A 19849-nucleotide genomic window follows, 5' to 3' on the forward strand; every position below is an offset into this window, starting at 1 on the left:
CGGGATGAGGGGTGAGGCAGTGTGAGGGGTGAGGCGGGATGAGGGGTGAGGCGGGATGAGGGGTGAGGCGGGATGAGGGATGAGGCGGTGTGAGGGGTGAGGCGGTGTGAGGGGTGAGGCGGTGTGAGGGGTGAGGCGGGATGAGGGATGAGGGATGAGGCGGTGTGAGGGGTGAGGCGGGATGAGGAATAACACGGGGTGAAGGATGAGGCGGCCCGGCAATGGCGGGGATGGTTCCGCCGTTCCCCCGCCCGGCCCTGGCGGGGCCGTGCCCGGGACATGGCGATGGGCAGCGGGGCCGGTTTCCCTCAGGGCGGCTCCATCTCCGCGTTTGTGCTGCCCTCAGACGCAGACAGCGCTGTTTCAGTTACCCTCTCTCGGAATTTGGGTACAACTCACCGCTTGTGGGTGGATCTGTGACTGAAAGGCAGACGGTCAGATACAGGTTTCTGCAGCTTCTCCAGGGTATTTGCTCCAAGTATCACCTCCAGTGCATAGCACATGGTAATTTCAGTTTCAAGAGGCTAGGAAATCTAGAAAGTTAAATTTCACGAGTTCCTCACACAGTACTTCTGAAAAACAAAAGGAGCATTCACTTAAATAACTGAGATAATGCCTTGATTTCTGAAATCAGAATGGTTTTAGAAGAAGAAAAGGGATTATGCATGGCTGGCATGAACTTGATCGTCAAAGATCCCCATGCCTGGAAGTGTTCAAGGACAGGCTGGATGGGGCTTGGAGCGACCTGGTCTCGTAGCATAGCAGAAGAATTTGAATGAAATTAGCTTTTATGTCCCTTCCAACCCAAACCATTCCATGATTCTGTGATTGCTCAGGGTAGCTGTGAATGAAGTCTTGTCTCTTTTCCCAGTGTCTCCTTGGAAGTGCAGACTACGGATGCTCTCCCATCATTTCACTTCTGGGAGAAGTGCACAGAGACCTCTGCAAGTTTTGACAGCAGAGACAGAGCTGCCCCTGGCACCTGCTGGACACAAAGTCAGGTATCCCCATTTATTGTATTGTGCGCACTGAAATGGGCTCCTGATGGGTGACTGAGGGCACATACCTTGAACACCATTCAAAGCACATTTTTTCAGTAGTTTATTGCTGGCCTCACTTTTTTTTTTTCGGTTGATGAACAAGAGTTTTAGGGTCTGCAAGATCAGCATAACCTTATGTTTTTCTTACAAATAAATCTAAAAACGTGTCAGAATTACTTTTATATCACTTACTCAGAAAATCAATACTCTGTTTTCAATGGATATTTAGGCCCTCTTTTTCACAGATCAAGATCATCTAATCAGGATTTCTTAAAAACAAAGACATCAGTGACTAAGGTGAAAATTAGGTGTCAAGTCCAGAAAAGTATTTGCTTTTTTTGATTTATTCGAAGTAAGAATAGAAAATGCTGATTTTTCTGAAATTGGAAATCATTGTAAACCTTTACTTCTGAATTGCTGGTAAACACATGATATAAAGTTAGGTACTCAAAAGGTCACAGTACTGCACAGTCACTATCTCTGTGTAACTTTTTAATACTCACAAATCACTTCTGCACTCTATTGATCATAGAAGTCTATTTTTCAGCAGAAACTTGGGGAGCTGTGCACAATAAATTAGATTTGGATCAATTTAGGAATTTTTCTCTGTTCCTTGTGTTCAGCAGGCACTCAGGTTGCAGGGAGTTCAATAATATCAATAAATCAGGACACTTCAAGCAGATTTAATTGCCAGAAGTGAGATGCAGTCCTAGTACCCTTGCTAAATAATAGCATATTGTCTAAATACTTTAAATTCTTTTGAATGCACTAGTTACAGATGGCATTCAGATATTTGGAAATTGGTCAGGGATTTGGCAAAGCATGAGGAATAAACAGCCTAATCCAAGGAAATAAAGCACAATTTGTTGATGCAATCCTTGCTTGCCCTTTGCCCCCTGAACTTTCACATGAATTCATTCAACTGCTGCTGCAGCCAGACCCCAGTTCAAAGGAGAGGGAATGCAAAAGGAAAAGCAATTTTCTGCATGAGCCCTGTGCTCCATCAGCTCAGGGGAGCTCTGCAAACACCAGGGCAAGGTGAAGCAGGAGGGGATGGCTGGCAGGGCCCTGGGGAAGGGCAGGCACAGCCTCTTCCTTTTGGCTGCAGGGTGCTCTGAAATTCTCTCAGCTAAGTGCATTAAAAGGCACATTTGCATTGCAGCTCTGCAGTGGTTGAGCACTGGAGCAAAGGTGGGGGCTTCCACCAATGAAAAGGTTTTTTTTCCATCTGGAGCTGATAGAATTATCTTTACTGTGTGGAGACACATTGAGATTCTTATCCTTGGGGCCTAAGGGCCATTGTCTCCTTGCAGTTTTTACGGAATAGTGTGGCAAAAGTGGCTTTAATGCAATTGATGTTACAAACGTGCCCCCCATGGGATTCTGGTCCTGATTTTCTGCCCTTCAGCCCTTGACAGCACCTGCACACCTTGGCTTTTCACTGAATTAGTGCTCTCACACCACCACACATAAAAACAGCTCTTCTGAACCATTTGCAGACTCCTGCAGGGGATTCTTGCTGGTATTCATTTGTGTAATTTTGTTTTCGCTGATATTTCTAAGAATATATAAACAGCTTTTTATCTTCCCAAACACCCCATCCAAACATCCCCAGGTTATTCCCTGATACACTTGTGCAGGTAGAATTAAGAGTAAGAGCTACAAAATCTCATCCTAACATTCCTCACAAATTTTTTTTTTAAATAAGAATATACATTTCCCCCAACACCTAGACTCATTTTGTTACAGTCACCTTCTTTAAAAAAAAAAAGCCATATTTTATTGTTTGATAAGTTAACTTAGTTACCTTGGTTTGGCTTACTTCTGTAGTGCCATTTAATTATTTTCATACTAACACGGCCAATTAAAAATGACCATACCCCCTCTATTTTTAATTGTTAAATGGAAGTACTCCAAAAACTGATTGAGAATGACTGAGTCAAAGTTTTGGCTATACTTTTATTTACTTCACGTACTATGAACATATACATTACATGCTACAAAAAAATAAAAAAAGGACTTTAACTGTCAAGAAAGTGGATAGTGTTATAATACAATGTCACATGTTCATATTTTTCTTCAAACAGGTTTGGTTAGAATCCTTCCCCAAAACCATTAACAAAAAGGAAGTGTTTTACTCTTAAAGATGATTAGAAATATTTGCATTATTAACAAATACAATTCAAACAGATTAACAAGATTTAACCAGGTCATATATTAGTAAAAAGGCTCGGGCTTACCAAAAAGAAATATATATTAAAAAACCATAGCAGCCAGTTGTAATTTTTAGTGTGATATAATGTGTAAATGCACCAGAAGAACACAGTGTAATTGAGCATTCTGCTTTCATGGTGTATTTCTAGAAATGATTATTCTAGTTCTAACACCTGCCTATGCACAAGAGACCAAAACCACAGCCAAGGAAGAGACAAAAGATTGTGACCAACATTCTGAGCAATGATTTTTTTGCACGCATTGGGGAGAAGGGAGGGAACAAATAGAAGAGGATAAACAAAGGCCACAAAAGGATTTTATCTATATGTTCATGGACATAGGTTCTACCTATTTGCCTTGAAGAGCCTGACAAGTTGAAATGTCTCTTTTGTCCAAATTCATACTCCTTTCTATCACCTATGAAACAAAATCACATTTCAGCTTAGAACTCAAGAGTGGAAAACAGTTGCATTAATGTATCAGTCAGCTAAAAAAAACTGCTTGACAAGAACTTGGGATTCTACTGTAACAGCAGCTATTAAGACTCCTCTAGTTTCTTTATTTTGCTCTTTCAAAGTGTACAAATAGTCACAATTTATACAGTCTTAACAAAAGCTCATCTACAAAGTTTGCAGGGTACTTGCTAGTTAATTCAATTCATGTCTTTCATATTAAAAAGGCAAGATTTGCATAATAAAACTAACTGATATTTTGGTGTATGAATTCCTGATTGGAAAGGTACAAATATATGGGTTTTCATTAACTGCAGTTGGCAAAAATACTTCAAACAGTGTCAGTCTAAGGACACACTGTTTATTAGGTTTCTTTTGCAAAACCTGAAGAAAAATATAAGCATATTATGGGCAACTGAAAAACTCAGTATTAAGTCTGTTATTTAGAGTGCAGCTATGGAACAAACCCCCGCAGTTACAGTGAATATCAAGATCAGAGGAAAGCCACAAATCAGCCTTAAAGAACCCGATGAGTTACAGAACCTAGAGTTAGTTTTGCATTTTATTTCCCCTCGAAGTAAATTTTGTACTAAGCTAGAAGAGCTCCCACAATCACTGGCACGTCACCCAAACCAGAAGAGCAATCCAAGGTAGAACAGACCTGCAATTCCTTGTTTCCATTCTTACCCCACTGTCCCTGCTGTCAGTTTTTGATAATAATCCTCAGTAGTGTTCATGAGACTGGTGATGGACAAGTGTGATTAACATTAGTCCACAGAATTAATGAGCGCCCATAACCTGTACATTACTCAGACTTGCTGATGGATTAGTTTTGAAGTAAAACATCTAGTACTTAAATAGAACAGAAATATTATAATTTCCAGCATGTTACAGAGTTCTGAGGTAAAGTGTTACCAGTACTGTTGTAGGGTTGGTGCCTTGCAGCAAAGGCCTTTACAGCACGTGCAACCCATGAGCCATAGGGGTCCCATGGGTCTGAAGCAACCCAACCCAACAGTTTCAGTTTGATACTATCTAGAAAAACCCTTCTGCATGGATTATACTGTAGTCAAAGTTACAAAATTTAGTTTGGTCACCAGAGTGCTGTGCTTGGAAAAAACCCAGGGTACAGGCAAGGGAGAGTTACTTCAGTGTTTAATTTCAGTTTACAAAACTTACTAAATCCATTCTGATTTATATTAGAGAAAACCAGATAATTAGAAGAACAGACTAAAAAACAACCATCAAGCAGTGCATAATACTGCCTACTCAATGCACTGATTTTCATCATGAGCTAGGAAGCCATATTTACTCTATTATGCCTTTTGAGAATCAATCCAGAAGCACACAATTATTTTCCATTAGTTTATTAAAAATAAAATCCTCATGAATTCACTATCAATATTTTACAGATGGGAATTAAACCAGAAAAGTCCCCAGAGTGTCTTTAAAATAAAACTAATATTTGGTTTGTCAGTTCATCGTGTTTGACACTGATTTGTACTGTAACAGTATTGTACAATATTGAAGAATTCTAGAAAAATTAAACTAGCCCTACACAATTTAATTTTATTGGAAAGCAGTGTCAATATTTTAGTATATTTAGTGAATCAAACACTGCTTTAAAGCTACGTATTAAAGTGCTATGCACGTATTTTTCAGCACTGATATGGAGGTTTACACTTCCATAAGCCTTGTATTTGTGGATAAAAGGAGATACTGCGTGTTAATAAAAATCTTAAATTAAAATCAGCTGCTATGTTTGAAGCATCAACAGTACTGAAGAAATCAATCTAGTGTCCATAAGCTTCTAGAATTCAGAGGTTGATTGGATCTGTCATTTACCATGAAAATGGTAAGGATCTGTAAATCATAAGGCTGTCCCCAGTGGGCCCTGCATCAGTCTGTGCTGTGCACAGCTAACTGCCCATGCAGAGCGCTGCGGAGCCTTTCTAGGACAGAGAACCCAGGGTGGCAAAACACATGGAGAGAGCTCCAGGCTAATTTTGGGAAATTTCTACCAAGGTATTGAATTGTCTACGGTTGATCTTCATTGCCTGAGGAAGAAGCAACATAAGCAATGGGCCCGGAGAGAGCTATAAATGTTCTCTGAACACCTACAGCACTGCTTTCTCCAGCTGCTGCTGCTGGCAAGGTCCAGGCTGCCGTGCACGTGGACATAAGCAGGCATTACAACCTAGAATCATGGCCTAGTTCTGCCACTGGACACACGAGTTATCTACTGTCGTACCCTGAATTACATGACCCTTGCTTAAGGAATGGTGGTGTTGAGTCCCAGGGGTTTGCAGGTTATCAGAATGCTTATCCAAGCAATACCGCTTGCAGCGTCGGTCCGAGCTTAGTCTTGATGGCATCTGCAATAAAAACAAGTTGAGATTGTTCCCATCTGTAAGAGCAACTGTTGAGCCACACTCAGCTGAAGTCCTCGTCAGGATTCTGTTGATCCAGCAGACGGACGTGTGTGAATGGAAAGTGACCACGTCTGCCATTACATTCTCCTTCCCACTGACCACTCATGTTAATCTTTGTGACCTTTACCAGCTCACCGACCTGTGGGGAAAGAGACACACACGTTACAAACTAGAGACACAGGCAGGATGAGCTGCCACCCCTCCCTTGGTGTGCTGTCACCCACGTGCACCAGATACACACTTATAAAATGCAGCTTTAGTCCTGACAGTGTCTGAGACACCAGCCTGCCCCCAGTGCCATTCACTCCAAGAAAGTATATAAAGAAATGTATCTAGATCAGGTGAGAACTACCTGAACTGAAGAGCCAGCAATCCAAAACAAATCTTTCCAAGAGCTCTTGGGACCTACCATCAGGTGCTACCCTGATAAATGTGCCTTGCTGGGCTGACAGAGGCCTGCACACTGCTGGGACTCCATCCAGAGCCTCATAAGGCAAGGAAGGTTTGCACCTGGACCAAGTAGACACTAATCTGCAAGCTCAACTGCTCCTTAGTTTTGAAATTCCACTTTTCAAGTTGTGGAAAGTGAAGGATCTCTCTCTCTTCACAGATTCTAAGAAGTGTATAAGAACTGACATAAAGCTGCTCTGTTCTTGTTCTGGGCATCCACATTCAGCCCCTACCAGAGGCAAAGCCAGATGGCATTTCAGTCTTTCCCAGCTTGGATTTCTCAGAGAAATAAATCACACTGACTCACAGAATTGTTTAGGTTGGAAAAGATCTTCAGGGTCATGATGTCCAACCAATAACTCAGCACTGCCAAGTCCAGCACTCATGGAAATAGTAAAGACAACTGATGCCCTCTCCCGCTTGCCCAGGAATACATCTCCTATTCTAATCTCCACTCTAATATTGCCAGCACCAATTCCAAAGGCATCACCTATCATCCCCCTGTGACATGGGGACAAACTGCAAAGCAGGCACTTCCCCAGGGCTGTGCAGGTACTTCAAATAAGTCTAGGTTTGATCAGTCCCCAGCTCTGTTTCATATTTAAGGGTACTTTAATTAAGTGGCACTTACACAGCCCAAGGAAGCACAATTTACATTTTAAAGACACTCACTGGAGAGTTAATGAATGACCACTGAAAAGCTGTCTACCCATTTCTACCCCTCTGCAGAATTTTATCAGAATTAATCTGATTTATGAGTAGTGTACAACAGTTTTTAGAGTTCTTCCCACATCACAGATGGATGCTTTTGTGGTATATAGACTTTATTTTCTTTCACTAATACTGTAAATCTCTGAAGGTGTGGCCAAAGGCCTCGCTGCATTTCATCCAGAAATTCACTGACTATAGTTATAGTTTACACAGATGCTCATCACTGTGTTCCAAATCCATCCAAAACACAACCTCATTATTTGCACTTTCCAGGCAGCCAACAAAGAACAAGGAAAACAATTTCAGATGTTACCAATCTCCATTAACTTTACAGGTTTTAATCACTTGAAATCTTTTGCCAGAACAGCTTTTAACAGTTCATAAATTCAACCCCTTTCATGGATATTTAATTAAGCTTCCCATACATCTCATGATTACTTATCTGATAATGAGAGGCCCATTGGGATTCTTGCTGTAGCTTTATTTTTGCCTTTTGTAATCATTAGTATAGACATGCTAATGAATCATATTTTGAAGAAAATCCTCTTATGTATTAGCTACAGGCAAAAAGGAAGCCTTCCTCCAGTTCTGAATGCAAGCCTCAGCTCTTTAGGAATTTAATCATGCAGTTTGTATAATTTTGCTACTGCTAATAACCACTGGGGGGTTGTACCAACAAAAATACTCTGCTGACCAAAACAATACATCAGCTATAATTTAACAAGGATAAGATTCAATGTGACAATACTAGAAGTGGAAAATCTGATTTCCTAATCACAGCCATTACCAGAACAATGTCCCAGATAACTTCGGACTGCTTCAGACCTGGATGTAATCTACAGATCAGCCTTCACCAGAACAGCATTTAACCTCCAACCCACTGGGAAGGGAAAAGCACCACTTGCACTGAAGTTTGCTGTCCAAAGACTGTTGGCCTCTGCTCTATCACACCCTAATTAGTGTTCATTAGGGTTTGTCTTGGATGCCTTAAAATAAACTCACCTGCAAAAGGTGGGTTCAACAGAGCAATGACACTGAGTATAGGATGCTTGTGAAACTCCCTTGCTCCCTGAGCATCCTGCAGCTGGTTTTTTGTTTCCAGGGGTGTTTCAGGGTCACTGCAGCCAAGGGACACTCAATTATGAATTCCCCTTACTATATAGAGCTACACATGAAAGCTGCTTTTCAGTAATTGTTAACTGAGGAAAGACATCTGAGATCAAATATTCCTTTTTTTTTGCCAGTAATTTCATTTGGAAAACACACTGGTTTTAGTCACATTTCATTTATATAAATAAACCTTCTTATTCATTCTTACATATCTATTTATATATCTTTACATCTGTCAAAGCAGGACTAACTTTAAGCAAGCATGGAGCATTTCACAAATGCTGCCTTAATAAAATAGCTCCATTAGATCCTGACTAACTGAAAGATCTTTCTAGATCTGCTTCAAACCTCTGCTTAGCAAGCTATATTTCAACTACTCTCCTCAATACAATATAGAGAACCTTTCAAAAAATTGGTTATTATTGCATGTACTGAAGTTTTGAAGCTGTAGGCTAGGATTGGATATTGTCTGAATTCTCCTCACTTTCAGCATTGATTTATGGCAACATTAGTCCATAGTGCATCATCCCACCAAGCACAGCACCTCAGGAACAACACTGTACCCTGCTAGAAAGCCAGGTTTCAGTCTTCAGCAGAAGTTTTAAAACTAAATATACCCCATATGCTTCAAAGCAAAACTGAAGGTTCAAGTGAAGACTTCTGTATGCTGTGGTTTTATTCCAAGTACTCCTCTTTGGTGAGGTCAAGGTGGCAGAGTTCTGCTACTGTTACAAAGAAAAAAAATAAATCCATCGATCTCAGAGTCATTCACCACACAGATCTTCCCTTTTCCTCATCTATTTTCTCTTAAAATAGACTGAAAACTCCTTGCACAGGTCCAGTTACATGCAAAATAAATGTTAACTTCTCCTGCTGAATCTTTTTTCCATAATAGAGCACAGACTTTATTAGAGCATCACCTGCTCTGATCCTCCTTTCCTGAACTCTTCAAAAGCATGTCAGGCTTAAAATAACAGAACAGCACAGATATTCTGTTTGCAGTTTGGGCAAAAACTGTTTGATGTTAAGAATCTATTTTTCCATGAGAAACAGTGGGATCCACCCCCTCCCATGAATATTGCCAGATTTAAGGATAAGAGTTTTCATTTGGAAAGAATCCCACTTGCTGTATTTATAAAGAGGTCTGGGCAAAAATGATCTGCTAAGATTTACATAATGCTCTCTACTAAGTTATCTAAGAAAGAGATCTCTAAATAAACAGAGAAGGAACACCATGAAGTGAAAGGGAACGTGGAGAAAGGAGACAACAAGAAACAGCACTTTGATAGACAGGATGAAGAAAAACTTGGGAGAAAATGAAGTGCATATTGCTTTTTTTTCCTGTACAGACATTGAAAGCAACTCAGTAACATTGTGATTGGAAGTGATAAAAGCTGCAAAGCTTTGCAGGCCACTCAAAGCAGTGATAAATGGCTCGCTCACTTTTTAAAACTAAATGTTTGCAATATTACATAGAGAATGAAGAACCACTACTGCTATTGCATTTCTTAAATGGAGAGCAAGACAAGGATCTAACACCCTCACCAAGAAGGCCAGGGTGTCAACTGATAAATAGAAGTAGTTTTATGAGGCCCACAAAGGCCATTTCTGGACACCAGGAATCTCCTGTGTTCACACAGCCAAGCTGAGCTGACACTTCTCAGCTGTTCCTCCCAAACGCTTCAGCTACTCAGCCTTTCCCATCAGTTAGTAAAAGACTCTAGAGGTGTAAGGTAGATCAGAAAAGTCAGATGTTACCCACAGAACTGCTCTTCCTACAGCACAGCACTCTTGCCAGATCATGTGAGTTTTGGTGAAGAGGATTGAACTAACCTCAGATCAGCCCTGGCACCCACAAGCTGTTCTCCAGCGTGGACAGCATTTCCTTTCACTCTAAGTTGCTTATGGCCTGGATTAGCAGCATTTCCTCACTCTCCCTATTTCACTGCATGCTCCCAAATCCTGCACTGGGCAGCAGTGTGGGGTTCTTTAATGCAATAAAGTGTGAAGTTAAAGCTTAAGAGAATGCAAAATTTAGAAAGAAAACCAAAAGGTTTTGCTAAATATGCCACAACAGTATCCAGAGGCTGAAAACCATTCTAACATCTGGTAATTGCAACAGCCTGCATTTAGGAATATTCCCAAGCTCCAGGAGATAACTGGGAGGAAAGGATGAGGAAAAAAGGGAAAGAGACAGCATTTTAACCTTTATGAGAGTTTGAAGGGTAAAAATCCTCACATTTCCTCAAAATCTGGTGAGTCTACATAAAATTCTATACCTGCTTCCCAACCCAAAGATATTCAGACCTATAACAGAATGTGTAGGAACTCAGAGTATATTTACTACCTATAACTCTCAGAGTATATTTACTACCTATAACTCTCAGAGTATATTTACCACCTACATGGGAAAGATTTCACATCTGCCAGGCTGTACATCAGTTTTCCATCTGCAGCATGTGCTGCATCTCCCAGTTCTGCACCAGACACACACCTACAGCTGCCAGATCATTGAAGTCCTGGAGTGCCTTTTGTGCTATGCACAATTACACAAAGTATTTAAGAGTGCAGAGGAGATGCTCTGACTCAGCACAGAAACTGTTTTTTTCCCAAGTACTTAAAATGTTATATAAACAGGAAGTCAATTAGGTATCAGGAAATTCCAGAGCCTCTAGCCCAAAGAAAGCCTAGATTAAAGGATACAATTTACATATCCTAAGGCAAAGGTCTGCCACAGGGAATACCTTAGTCTCAATTTCCTCAAATGTAACTTGGGGGAGAACTATCTGATGTGGAGAGATAGAGCACTCCAGCCACCTTTTTAAGAGGAAAAACTGACAAATCAAAAAGGGCCTGAGCAATTGCTTGATCCTGTCAGGAAGTGAATCAACCTGGGGAAAACTCGGTGCTTTACTACAAACCCTACTCATCAATCACTGCTTTATACCAGACCTAACAAACTGTGCTGTAAATTGTAAAATGCTCCTGCCTCAAACCTAAACCCAAAGTAATCTGTGAGGTGATGTTACAATTAAATTCTATGTGTGATCATCATCTCAGTCCAGGTAATTTCAAAGCGTACCAATGTTTCCACTGATTGCTTTAAAACTGCTGACACATTGGGAAGAAAAAAATACCCAACACAACACAAACCAACAAACAACCCAGCACACCTTGTACAGATTGTGGTGAGGCACACAACAGCAAACACAGGTTCAGACACATAATTTATGAGCTGCTCCCGCTCCCTCCCCCCAAAATAAACATTTCAGAACTGAAAACATGGATGGGGAAACACTTTTGTTAGTGATGATTGACAACAGACACGATACTGGTTCAGTAACCTAATAATAAACAATAATCTAATTTACAAGTGACTCAAGTCACTCATTTTATCCATAACTTATTAATCATGACATAAAACCAGTATTACAAAGCTTTTCCCTTTCTCATTCCTCCAAAACTACCACATGAGCGAAAGGGAAATCCCTTGAACAGATCTCTTCCTTCTAAGTTTTGCCCATTATGTACCTCCAAAGCCAAGGCTGTCTTGTCGTAGGCATTAGGGACTCGCTTCTGGATAACCCGGGCATAAATAGGGCCATTCTGAAGGTTAGGGAGCGGAGTGTTGATGCTGGGCTGGGCATAGGGCCCTGGCTCCGGCCCACCCAGTGGTTGTGGGTGGGAACTATCCTGGTTACCTCCAATCAGAGTGGGGACTGAAGCAGAGGAAGGTCTATACTTCTCGACGTAAGGAACGGGTATCATTCCCCTCTTCCCTTCGCTGTCTTCTGCGTTCCACCACTGCTCTTCAGGCTTATCCCGGATTCTCAGTATGTCTCCTTTCTTAAAGGGGAGGTCTTCCTCATCATTGCCATTAAAGTCAAAGAGCGCTCGCACATACTCGGCCTCCTCCTGCCTGAGGATAACCCCGCTATTCTGCCTCGAGCGCGAAACAGGTTCTATCAAGGTTGTAGTGTCCAAATAGTGTATTTTGTAGAATTCCAGTAAAGATGGCAAAGAATCAAACTCTTGGTCACCTATTCGAAATCTGGTGGGATTTGACCCTGAAAAGAGAAGGCAACATGTCAAAGAGAGCATTAAAACTATAAAACAAACATTTGTGAAGACAAATACACTTAAACAGAAGTATTTCAACACTGAATTTGATCACCTTGACATCATATTCAGCTTTTCTGAGCATTTTCAATCAAAGGCAGCACTGTCGTAATAATGACTACAGTTTTTTAAAAAATTATTTTGTCAAGGAAGGAAAAGAGAAATTCTTTGGCACTGCCAAACTTCCCAAATAATTACAAAAATATCTTTGTTTCTTTCAATATTATATGGACCCAACAGATGAAAATGTTCACTACATCAGGGTTTCTCAGGAGCCTTTATAATTTTCCTGATTTATACTCTATAGGAAGTAAATTTTGGTCCCATTTCAAATAAATTCTTTTTTTTAACTCTCTTCTGCTGTTCAGATCTATTTCCAAAGAACAACACTGCAATAATGTTATTTACCTGTTGTAACATATTGGGTTAAAGGCATGAACACTACAGAAAACTGCTTTGCACAGCAACAAACAAGTGATGCCAATGAGCAACTCAAGTTATTTTTCATTTTGATACAAAGTACCAGCAAAGAAAATTATCTCCATTCTATGCAATGCAAAACAACAACATACATTTTCATAACAGTATGACTCAGCTTTTTAATCTCAAGTCTTGCAGCTTCTTTGCCACGTTTGTCAGATGGAGCCTAAGCTATAAATCCAAACCTCCAATACACTGGAATACAGATGCTATTCACATCCAAGACATTACAAGCATCACTACAAGTGCAGAATACCCATTTCCAATCTGTATGCTGTGCTTTTTTTTTCCATTTTATGTTCTTCAGGCTCAGTTGGGGAAAAACACACAGATGATGTTCTATTTCCACCATGCCCCGTGCCATCAGTTATGGGAAGAACTGGGGAAGGCTGGGGGAAGGGAGTGCAGATGAAAAGATTTATACTTTAATGAGTAACTCTTTTAACAAGAAGGAGATGCTTACTTTGCAAGTCTGTTTTCTCTGCAGGGAATATCTAACAGTCCCAAGTCTTAGCTCTGGAGTACAAAGCTAGCAGAATCTTTCAAGCTGTCAGTGATCCAAAACTCCCTGCAAAGTAGCACTGTCAGCATGGAAAGCTAATGTTACAACAACTTCTTTTAGGAGAGCAGAAAGGGGTTCTAACAGAGAAAAGGGCAGATTCAATAGGACCAACACCCGAGAAACGAGTTCTGAAGTATCCTCAAGGAACAGGAGCATTAGTGGAGCTGGTTAAAGGAAATTTGAAGGAGCAGAACTAAGTCATTGGCAAATGCACGTTTGCATGCTTTAACAGCCCTGAAAGGCTCTCTAAAGAAATGAATACAGACACAGTGAGCCAAAACCCAGAAGCAATAGCCTTGAAAAACTGCAAAAAAACCCCCACAAACTGGCATCACCAGAGATAAAGGAAGTTAATGTAATTATCAGTGAGAAAGGCTAGCCCAGCATGGGAAGAGAATTAAGATCCATCATATTCCTCCAAAGTGTAGTGCTGAGAGGATGCAAAAGCCCCTCAACTTTTGTTGCTGAGATGCAACTTACAGCTCTAGACTTGGCCAGAACCCTGGAATTTCATCCCAGTGGCATTGTCAGCTCTGTGGGCTCACAGGACACCAATTTTGGCTGGACAGGCAGCATGCCTACACTTCAGAACAGCTCGGTGTAAAACGGGATCTGGGAACGCTGCACTTCCACTGGAGTTAGAAGTGAGAACACATCAGGTCTCAGACCAACCTGGTGACAGAAACATGTCCAAATATCCAGCACTATTTTAGCTGTGAACCTTTAAGGATGAAGGCTTGACATTTGAGTAAAAAGTGATGAGAACTTTAAGAGCAGGGCAGCAGAGCTCTTTGCAACCATATGGAGAAGACTGAATTTAATGGAAATTCACTGACATGAAACTTATTTCACATGACTGAAACAGAGAGCCTGAAACACCAATTTACCTCAGTGAAACATGCTACAAGCTGACTCAGCCAGGGGGCTGAGCTCTGTCTCTGCAATGTGGGATTCACAGAAAAATCTTCACAGGTCACAGGGAATGAGCAGTTCATCAGTAAGATTCATCAGCCTGGTCAATCTTCAATCTTCACCAGGATGAACAAGGCATTTTGTAGTGTCTTTTTTTTTCCCCTTTGGAACACGTTCACCCTCTTGAATTATGCACAACAGCCTGAGGGACTTGCCAAGTGTACCTGAATAAAAGCTGGACTTCAATAAGAAAAGTCCTCTGGAACATTATGTACAGAGAAGGACTGACAAATCACTGTACTGTATCCTAGAAAATCAGATCCTAAGAGGTGTTTTGCACAGCTGAACAACAGCCAGAGGACACAGACCCTTCAATTTCTGGGATCAGAAAGATCAATGCACTCCTTGAACAGACAGAGAGAAAAGCATCAGAAAGGAGAGATGTTACACTGCCAAAGACCAGTGTCAGAAAACCACATGCACTTCTGATGCTTTTCTTAAAAAAAAAAAAAGGAGGGCAGCTACGAACATCTAGAACAAGAAATCTACAAACTTAATAGAAATTAATCATCAATTAATATAACGGCAGCAACCTCAATCATCTGGAGAACTTAAATAGAATACTCCTAAAATTTAGCTAAAATAGGCATAAAAAGGTCAACAAAGTTCAAAGTCACACATGGTGAAATGCAGATTGGCAATAAAATATAATTCCACTTTCCCAAGCACATGGAAACCTTTCCATCAGTTTAAGTCTTTTGTAGATCCTCTTCTTCAGCTACAATGACCTAAGTAATGCTCACATGCAGTAGGGAAATTATTCCACTCCCTACAGGCTCCCAAATTCTGTCATTCCCTGGTACAATGAAATTCAAAGATTAACAGATTTCAGGCTCAGAGGAATTCTTCAGCCTCTTGTTTGAACTGTGACACTGCTCATACCTGCAGGCCAATGGAATAATTCAGGCAAGATCTAACACAAGAAAAAGTTACAGCAACAACGTGAGTGGGGGTTTTTGGGGTATAAGAGCAGTTTTCCTTCATGATCCTGGGATTTCTCTTGAAGGCACAAGTCTGAGCAGCACAATGTGCACATCTTCTGAGGGCTCCCAGGAAGAGCACAAGCATGGAAAGGTGAGTCCAGTTCCTGGAGGAACTTCAGTAACTTCCTGTGAAAATTGGGACACTTGAGTCCTGGAAATTCTCTTTCTGCAGCCTGGCACAGCTAAAGAACTGCCCAGGGAGTACCTCCACCACCAGCACAGCTCAGCTGAGCAAGATTAACTTTTTGAATGAGAAGCACAAAGGGCTGAGTATCCCCTTTCTTCCCTACTCCATCTCCACTAAAATAACTCCAGCCATCTCAGGATGCCACAAAAGGTGAGGAAAGAATTAAAATCCAAAGGGTCCCACAATTGAATGTTTCAAACCTGGCTCATATCAGTTCTCTGTTTATGATGCACATTCCCTCCTGTCACAACCCTCTGGCACTGTGCTGCCTTTGTGTCAGTCTGGGGAAAAGTACTTGTGTACATTTTAAATATTGTCCAGATCCTGGGGAATTAGGGCTATAAACCACCCAAAATTCTTCTGATTAGGCAGGTGGTGAAACCACAGAGCAACTTTTCACTTTCTCAGACATCTCAGGGGGTTTGCATTTCTCTCTTCACTCCAATTGTTTGTGTCAATAGGGAGTTTTCTCTTTATTCCCAAGCTTTGGAAAACTTTTCCTTCACAGAAATACAGCTCTTTATTTTTGCATCTAGTTTTATTCTGTAAGGGTGGCTCCCTTTCCCAATTCAGGATGTGTTTAGGGCCACAAAAGCTGTTCTTATCACACAGGGCACCAGCAGGACACCCCAGTGATGAAAGCCACTTCCTCCTGGAACATATGGGGACTGGGCTCTGGAGGCACCACATTCCAGCCCTTGTGCTTCCCCCACCCCCACAGGGACACCTTTTTTCCTTGTTCTCAAGTACCTTCCTACTCATGCTGAGCAGAACAAATAAATCCCATGAACACCCTATAAAAACATAAAACTCTATTGAGTGGAAGAGCTCTGAGCACACCAGGAAAACATTCACTCAGGAGTTAGACTCATTTCTGACCATTACAGTCATCATTTACAGATCAGAGGATAACAGCAGATGTCTAATACAGGCGATTTAACTAGTTTGCATTTAAATATATTTTTATCTCAATATAAAAATGAAAATAAAACGAAAACCCAAGCATTAGAATGAAACCACTCTGCTCACACATGCCTAAAGCCACTTCATCCAGGGCTGAGTGTGGGTATCATTCTGAAAGGATTCTATGATTGCAGGAAGTTTAGTCACAATGGAAGTGATTTAGAAGAATTCAATTCAGAATCATGTTCTTAAAACTCATAAATGTGAAAACATCAATTTCTGCATTTTATCTGTCATATCTGCCTACTTCAGACAAATTTAATGACATTAAGGCTTCTGTCTTTATAATGCTGCACTCTCAACAGAGAGCATTTCTATCTTTAGGTATTTCAGGCATTTTTTAGTGCATATCACACATTTTTACCCCAAACCCCCATGTTGCATTGCAAACACATGATATATTTAATATTTCCTCTGCTGTCCATCACCATGCTAATGCCTGCATGGAGCACCTTGTCTTGTTTGGGATTTCTTTAACCATAACTATGATACTTCATCACAAATTATCCATTTCCACTGAAAACAAAATGTTTTTCTTTCCCATAATTCAGTGATCTATCCTAATTTTTTAACAGACTAAAAAAACATTACAAGAACACATTTAAAGTTCTGTTCAACTCTTTTTTCTTTGTGATGCTGAAAAATTACCTGCAAGAAATTAGAAGCTGCAGCATCAGTCAAAAGGTCAATTTAACATAGAGTTTGCAAGTTTACTCTATATTTCAGAAATCAAAGAAAGTATTATGTTCTTGTGACATTGTGATTTTTAGGGAAGCCAAAGCTCCTCATCTCATTCATTCTATGCTGAGGTTCCCCTATCCCTGAGAGCAGCCAGGAATTTCACAGACACTGAGCCCAACAAAAATCAACCCCAGAACCCAATCTGGAATATTCAAATTTCTCAGAGGCCTGCACATCTGCCAAACAACAAATTGTTTAAAAAAATTGTACCATACTAAAATACAGTGATTTTTTTTTTTCCTAATGTTTTAGTTTGGCCACAATAAACAAGCTGGACAATTTGCAAACATTTAACTCTTTTTACTGCATTAGCTTCCCTACCCAAACACAGAATCATCTTCAATCTTCTACTAATGTTTTCACCTCCCTTCCACTGCAGAACAACCGCCCACTTATTTTTTTCTGAAACAGCACCTTAATTACACTTGAAGTATAATTCAATATATACCTCCCCAGCATCTTCTTTGGTTGTAGTGTGAAGACAGCAGTATCAGCGTGGAGGCATAATTTAATTAAAATGACTAAAATCAACGTGGGAGTGTCTGTAGTGCAGGAGTGATGCATCACCCCTCCCCAGAACATCCAGGGGATAAATAAAAAGGAGACCAACCAAAACATAATTATACTTTTTCAGATATATTAAGCCTGCTGTGCCACCAGCTTACACAGCTACTCTTTTAAAACAGAAGAGAATTACAAGGTACTTCATGATTTTAACCAAAGCCAGCCCACAGAATGCCACAAAATGTTACTGAGCTTAGAATGTAACAGAGGAAAAAAGTCAGGATGGCTGTACTGTTTTCCCAGAGATGAGCTGCTCACCAAAAAAACAACTGCCCAGAAGTGACAGACACTCATGACCCAGTGTTTTTTACTGTCTTGAAAAACCTAATTAGGTTGGATTCACAACAAAACATGCTGGTGACTGACTCTGCTCTACACAACACCAGCCATCCTTGTCAGCAATTACAGCACCAAACCTCTGTCTGCACACACATGGAACAACAGGAACCCACCACATTCTGATCCCCCACAGCAGCAATAAATTCCACTTCCAGCTGAATTCAGCCACATTTAACTTCTACCTGTGGAGCTCTGTAACCTCAGTCCACTGTGTCCACCCATAGACTTATATCACAGTGTCTTTCTGCCAAATAAGTTTACCAAATCTCTTATTACACAGGTTTACTAGAGTTAAAAACTATCTAGTGGCTCCTTGTGGAGATGCCAATCACACATCCACATCATTTTCAAGGATTAATATCCAAACTCGAGCAGTTCCAGCACCAACTTCCCTGATTCCCACAGGAGTGACACCAGTGCCTTTGGACTGCACGTTCTGACACATCCAGTGGTTCTGCACTGTTGGGGTTTACTTGGACTAAACAGCAAAAATTCTGCTTCTCACAGAGCTTCTCCCTCAGCACTTTCTGCACTTTCAGTGTCACACTTAAACGTGTTGTTTTCCTTTTCACAAGTTCACTTGATGAGAAATAATATCAAACTTATCCTTTCAAGGGGAAAGAAACTGAACTTCACATCTGATTTCAAGAAACATCCCGAAGAGTTCCCACCACTCAAACTCGAACTCAGCCTCCCTGATAATGCAAAACTGCCTTGTCAGAAGTCACACTTTGGGGATGACACTTCCACACAACCACCTTCCGGCTGAGATGACACGGAAAATCTATGAATTATCGCTAAGGGGGTTAGGAAAACAAAGAGGTGCGAGGCTGGAGCCGCGGGATGCCCAAGTCCAGGACGCTGAATTTCATGTGGCACAGAAGGGCAGGTGCGGGCAGCGGCCCCAGCACCGAACACGGCTTAATTCCACCTCACAGCGCTCCACGCCTGCCAACACCGCCCGGGCGCGCAGCGGAGCCGCCCCGGCTGCCCTGCCCGGGGCTGCGGGCACCGCCGGCGCTGGGGGTCACTCACCCGGGGCCCCGGGGCCCTCGCCGCCGGCCCGCCGGGCTCCCGCCGGCCCCAGGCTGTTGACGATGTAGTGCGAGACGCGGGAGCTCTCGGACACCGACAGCACGAAGTCGCCAGGGATGGTGCCCGAGTCGCGCACCAGGAAGGTGCCGTGGCGCTGCCCCTGCAGCAGCGATACGGCCTCGGCGCGGCTCAGCCGCCCCCAGTACCAGCTCGCCCGGTCCTCGGAGTCGAACTGCCCGGCCATGGGGGCCGCGCTCCTCCTCCCCCGCCAGCGGCCGCCGCCGCCGCCCGCGGAGCCGCTCAAAATGGCGGCCCCGGCCCTGACCTCACCTACCGGACGTGACCGCACGCGGGAGGCGTGACGTCATCTCCCCGCGCGGGCGGGGGGGTGTCGGTGTGAGGGCGGGCTGTGAGGGCGGGCGGGAACGGTGCGAGCAGTGAGTGAATCCCGATAATCCCGGCATTGATCAGCTGGGAAACACCGCTGCAGTCACC

At 41.9% G+C, this 19849-nt stretch overlaps 1 protein-coding gene across 6 annotated transcripts; it reads right to left on the bottom strand.

Annotated features, from left to right (window-relative positions):
• Nucleotides 1–2979: 2979 nt before the first annotated feature.
• Nucleotides 2980–19680, bottom strand: CRK (CRK proto-oncogene, adaptor protein). Of its 6 annotated transcripts, none has more exons than XR_003963277.4 (4): nucleotides 19355–19680; nucleotides 11941–12476; nucleotides 8973–9134; nucleotides 2980–6277 (listed from the first exon to the last, which is right to left on the bottom strand). XR_003963277.4 is itself a non-coding variant. In XM_041720000.2 (4 exons), the coding sequence occupies exons 1-4, from the start codon at nucleotides 19596–19598 to the stop codon at nucleotides 6140–6142; spliced, it is 1023 nt and encodes a 340-aa protein (XP_041575934.1). In that variant the 5' UTR covers nucleotides 19599–19680; the 3' UTR covers nucleotides 2980–6139. The 6 variants fall into 6 exon arrangements, 3 of the variants coding, with proteins under 3 accessions (XP_041575934.1, XP_030143668.1, XP_030143665.1); XM_041720000.2 differs by having other exon boundaries at nucleotides 9027–9131; XR_003963278.4 differs by having other exon boundaries at nucleotides 6138–6277; nucleotides 12111–12476.
• Nucleotides 19681–19849: the final 169 nt, after the last annotated feature.

This window comes from Taeniopygia guttata, chromosome 19, assembly GCF_048771995.1.
Source record: "Taeniopygia guttata chromosome 19, bTaeGut7.mat, whole genome shotgun sequence".
In the NCBI taxonomy this organism is placed as follows: Eukaryota; Metazoa; Chordata; class Aves; order Passeriformes; family Estrildidae; genus Taeniopygia; species Taeniopygia guttata.

Bases quoted from the DNA above. Each gene is read 5' to 3' on its own strand.
- CRK (XM_041720000.2), bottom strand. From the start codon at position 19,598: ATGGCCGGGCAGTTCGACTCCGAGGACCGGGCGAGCTGGTACTGGGGG. The intron at 9,132-11,940 runs GTACATAATGGG...TTGTAACAGTAG, and splicing joins AGACAGCCTTGGCTTTGGAG to CAGAACTCTGCCACCTTGAC. The intron at 6,278-9,026 runs GTATATTTAGTT...CTTTCCCCACAG, and splicing joins TTTGCTTTGAAGCATATGGG to GTCGGTGAGCTGGTAAAGGT.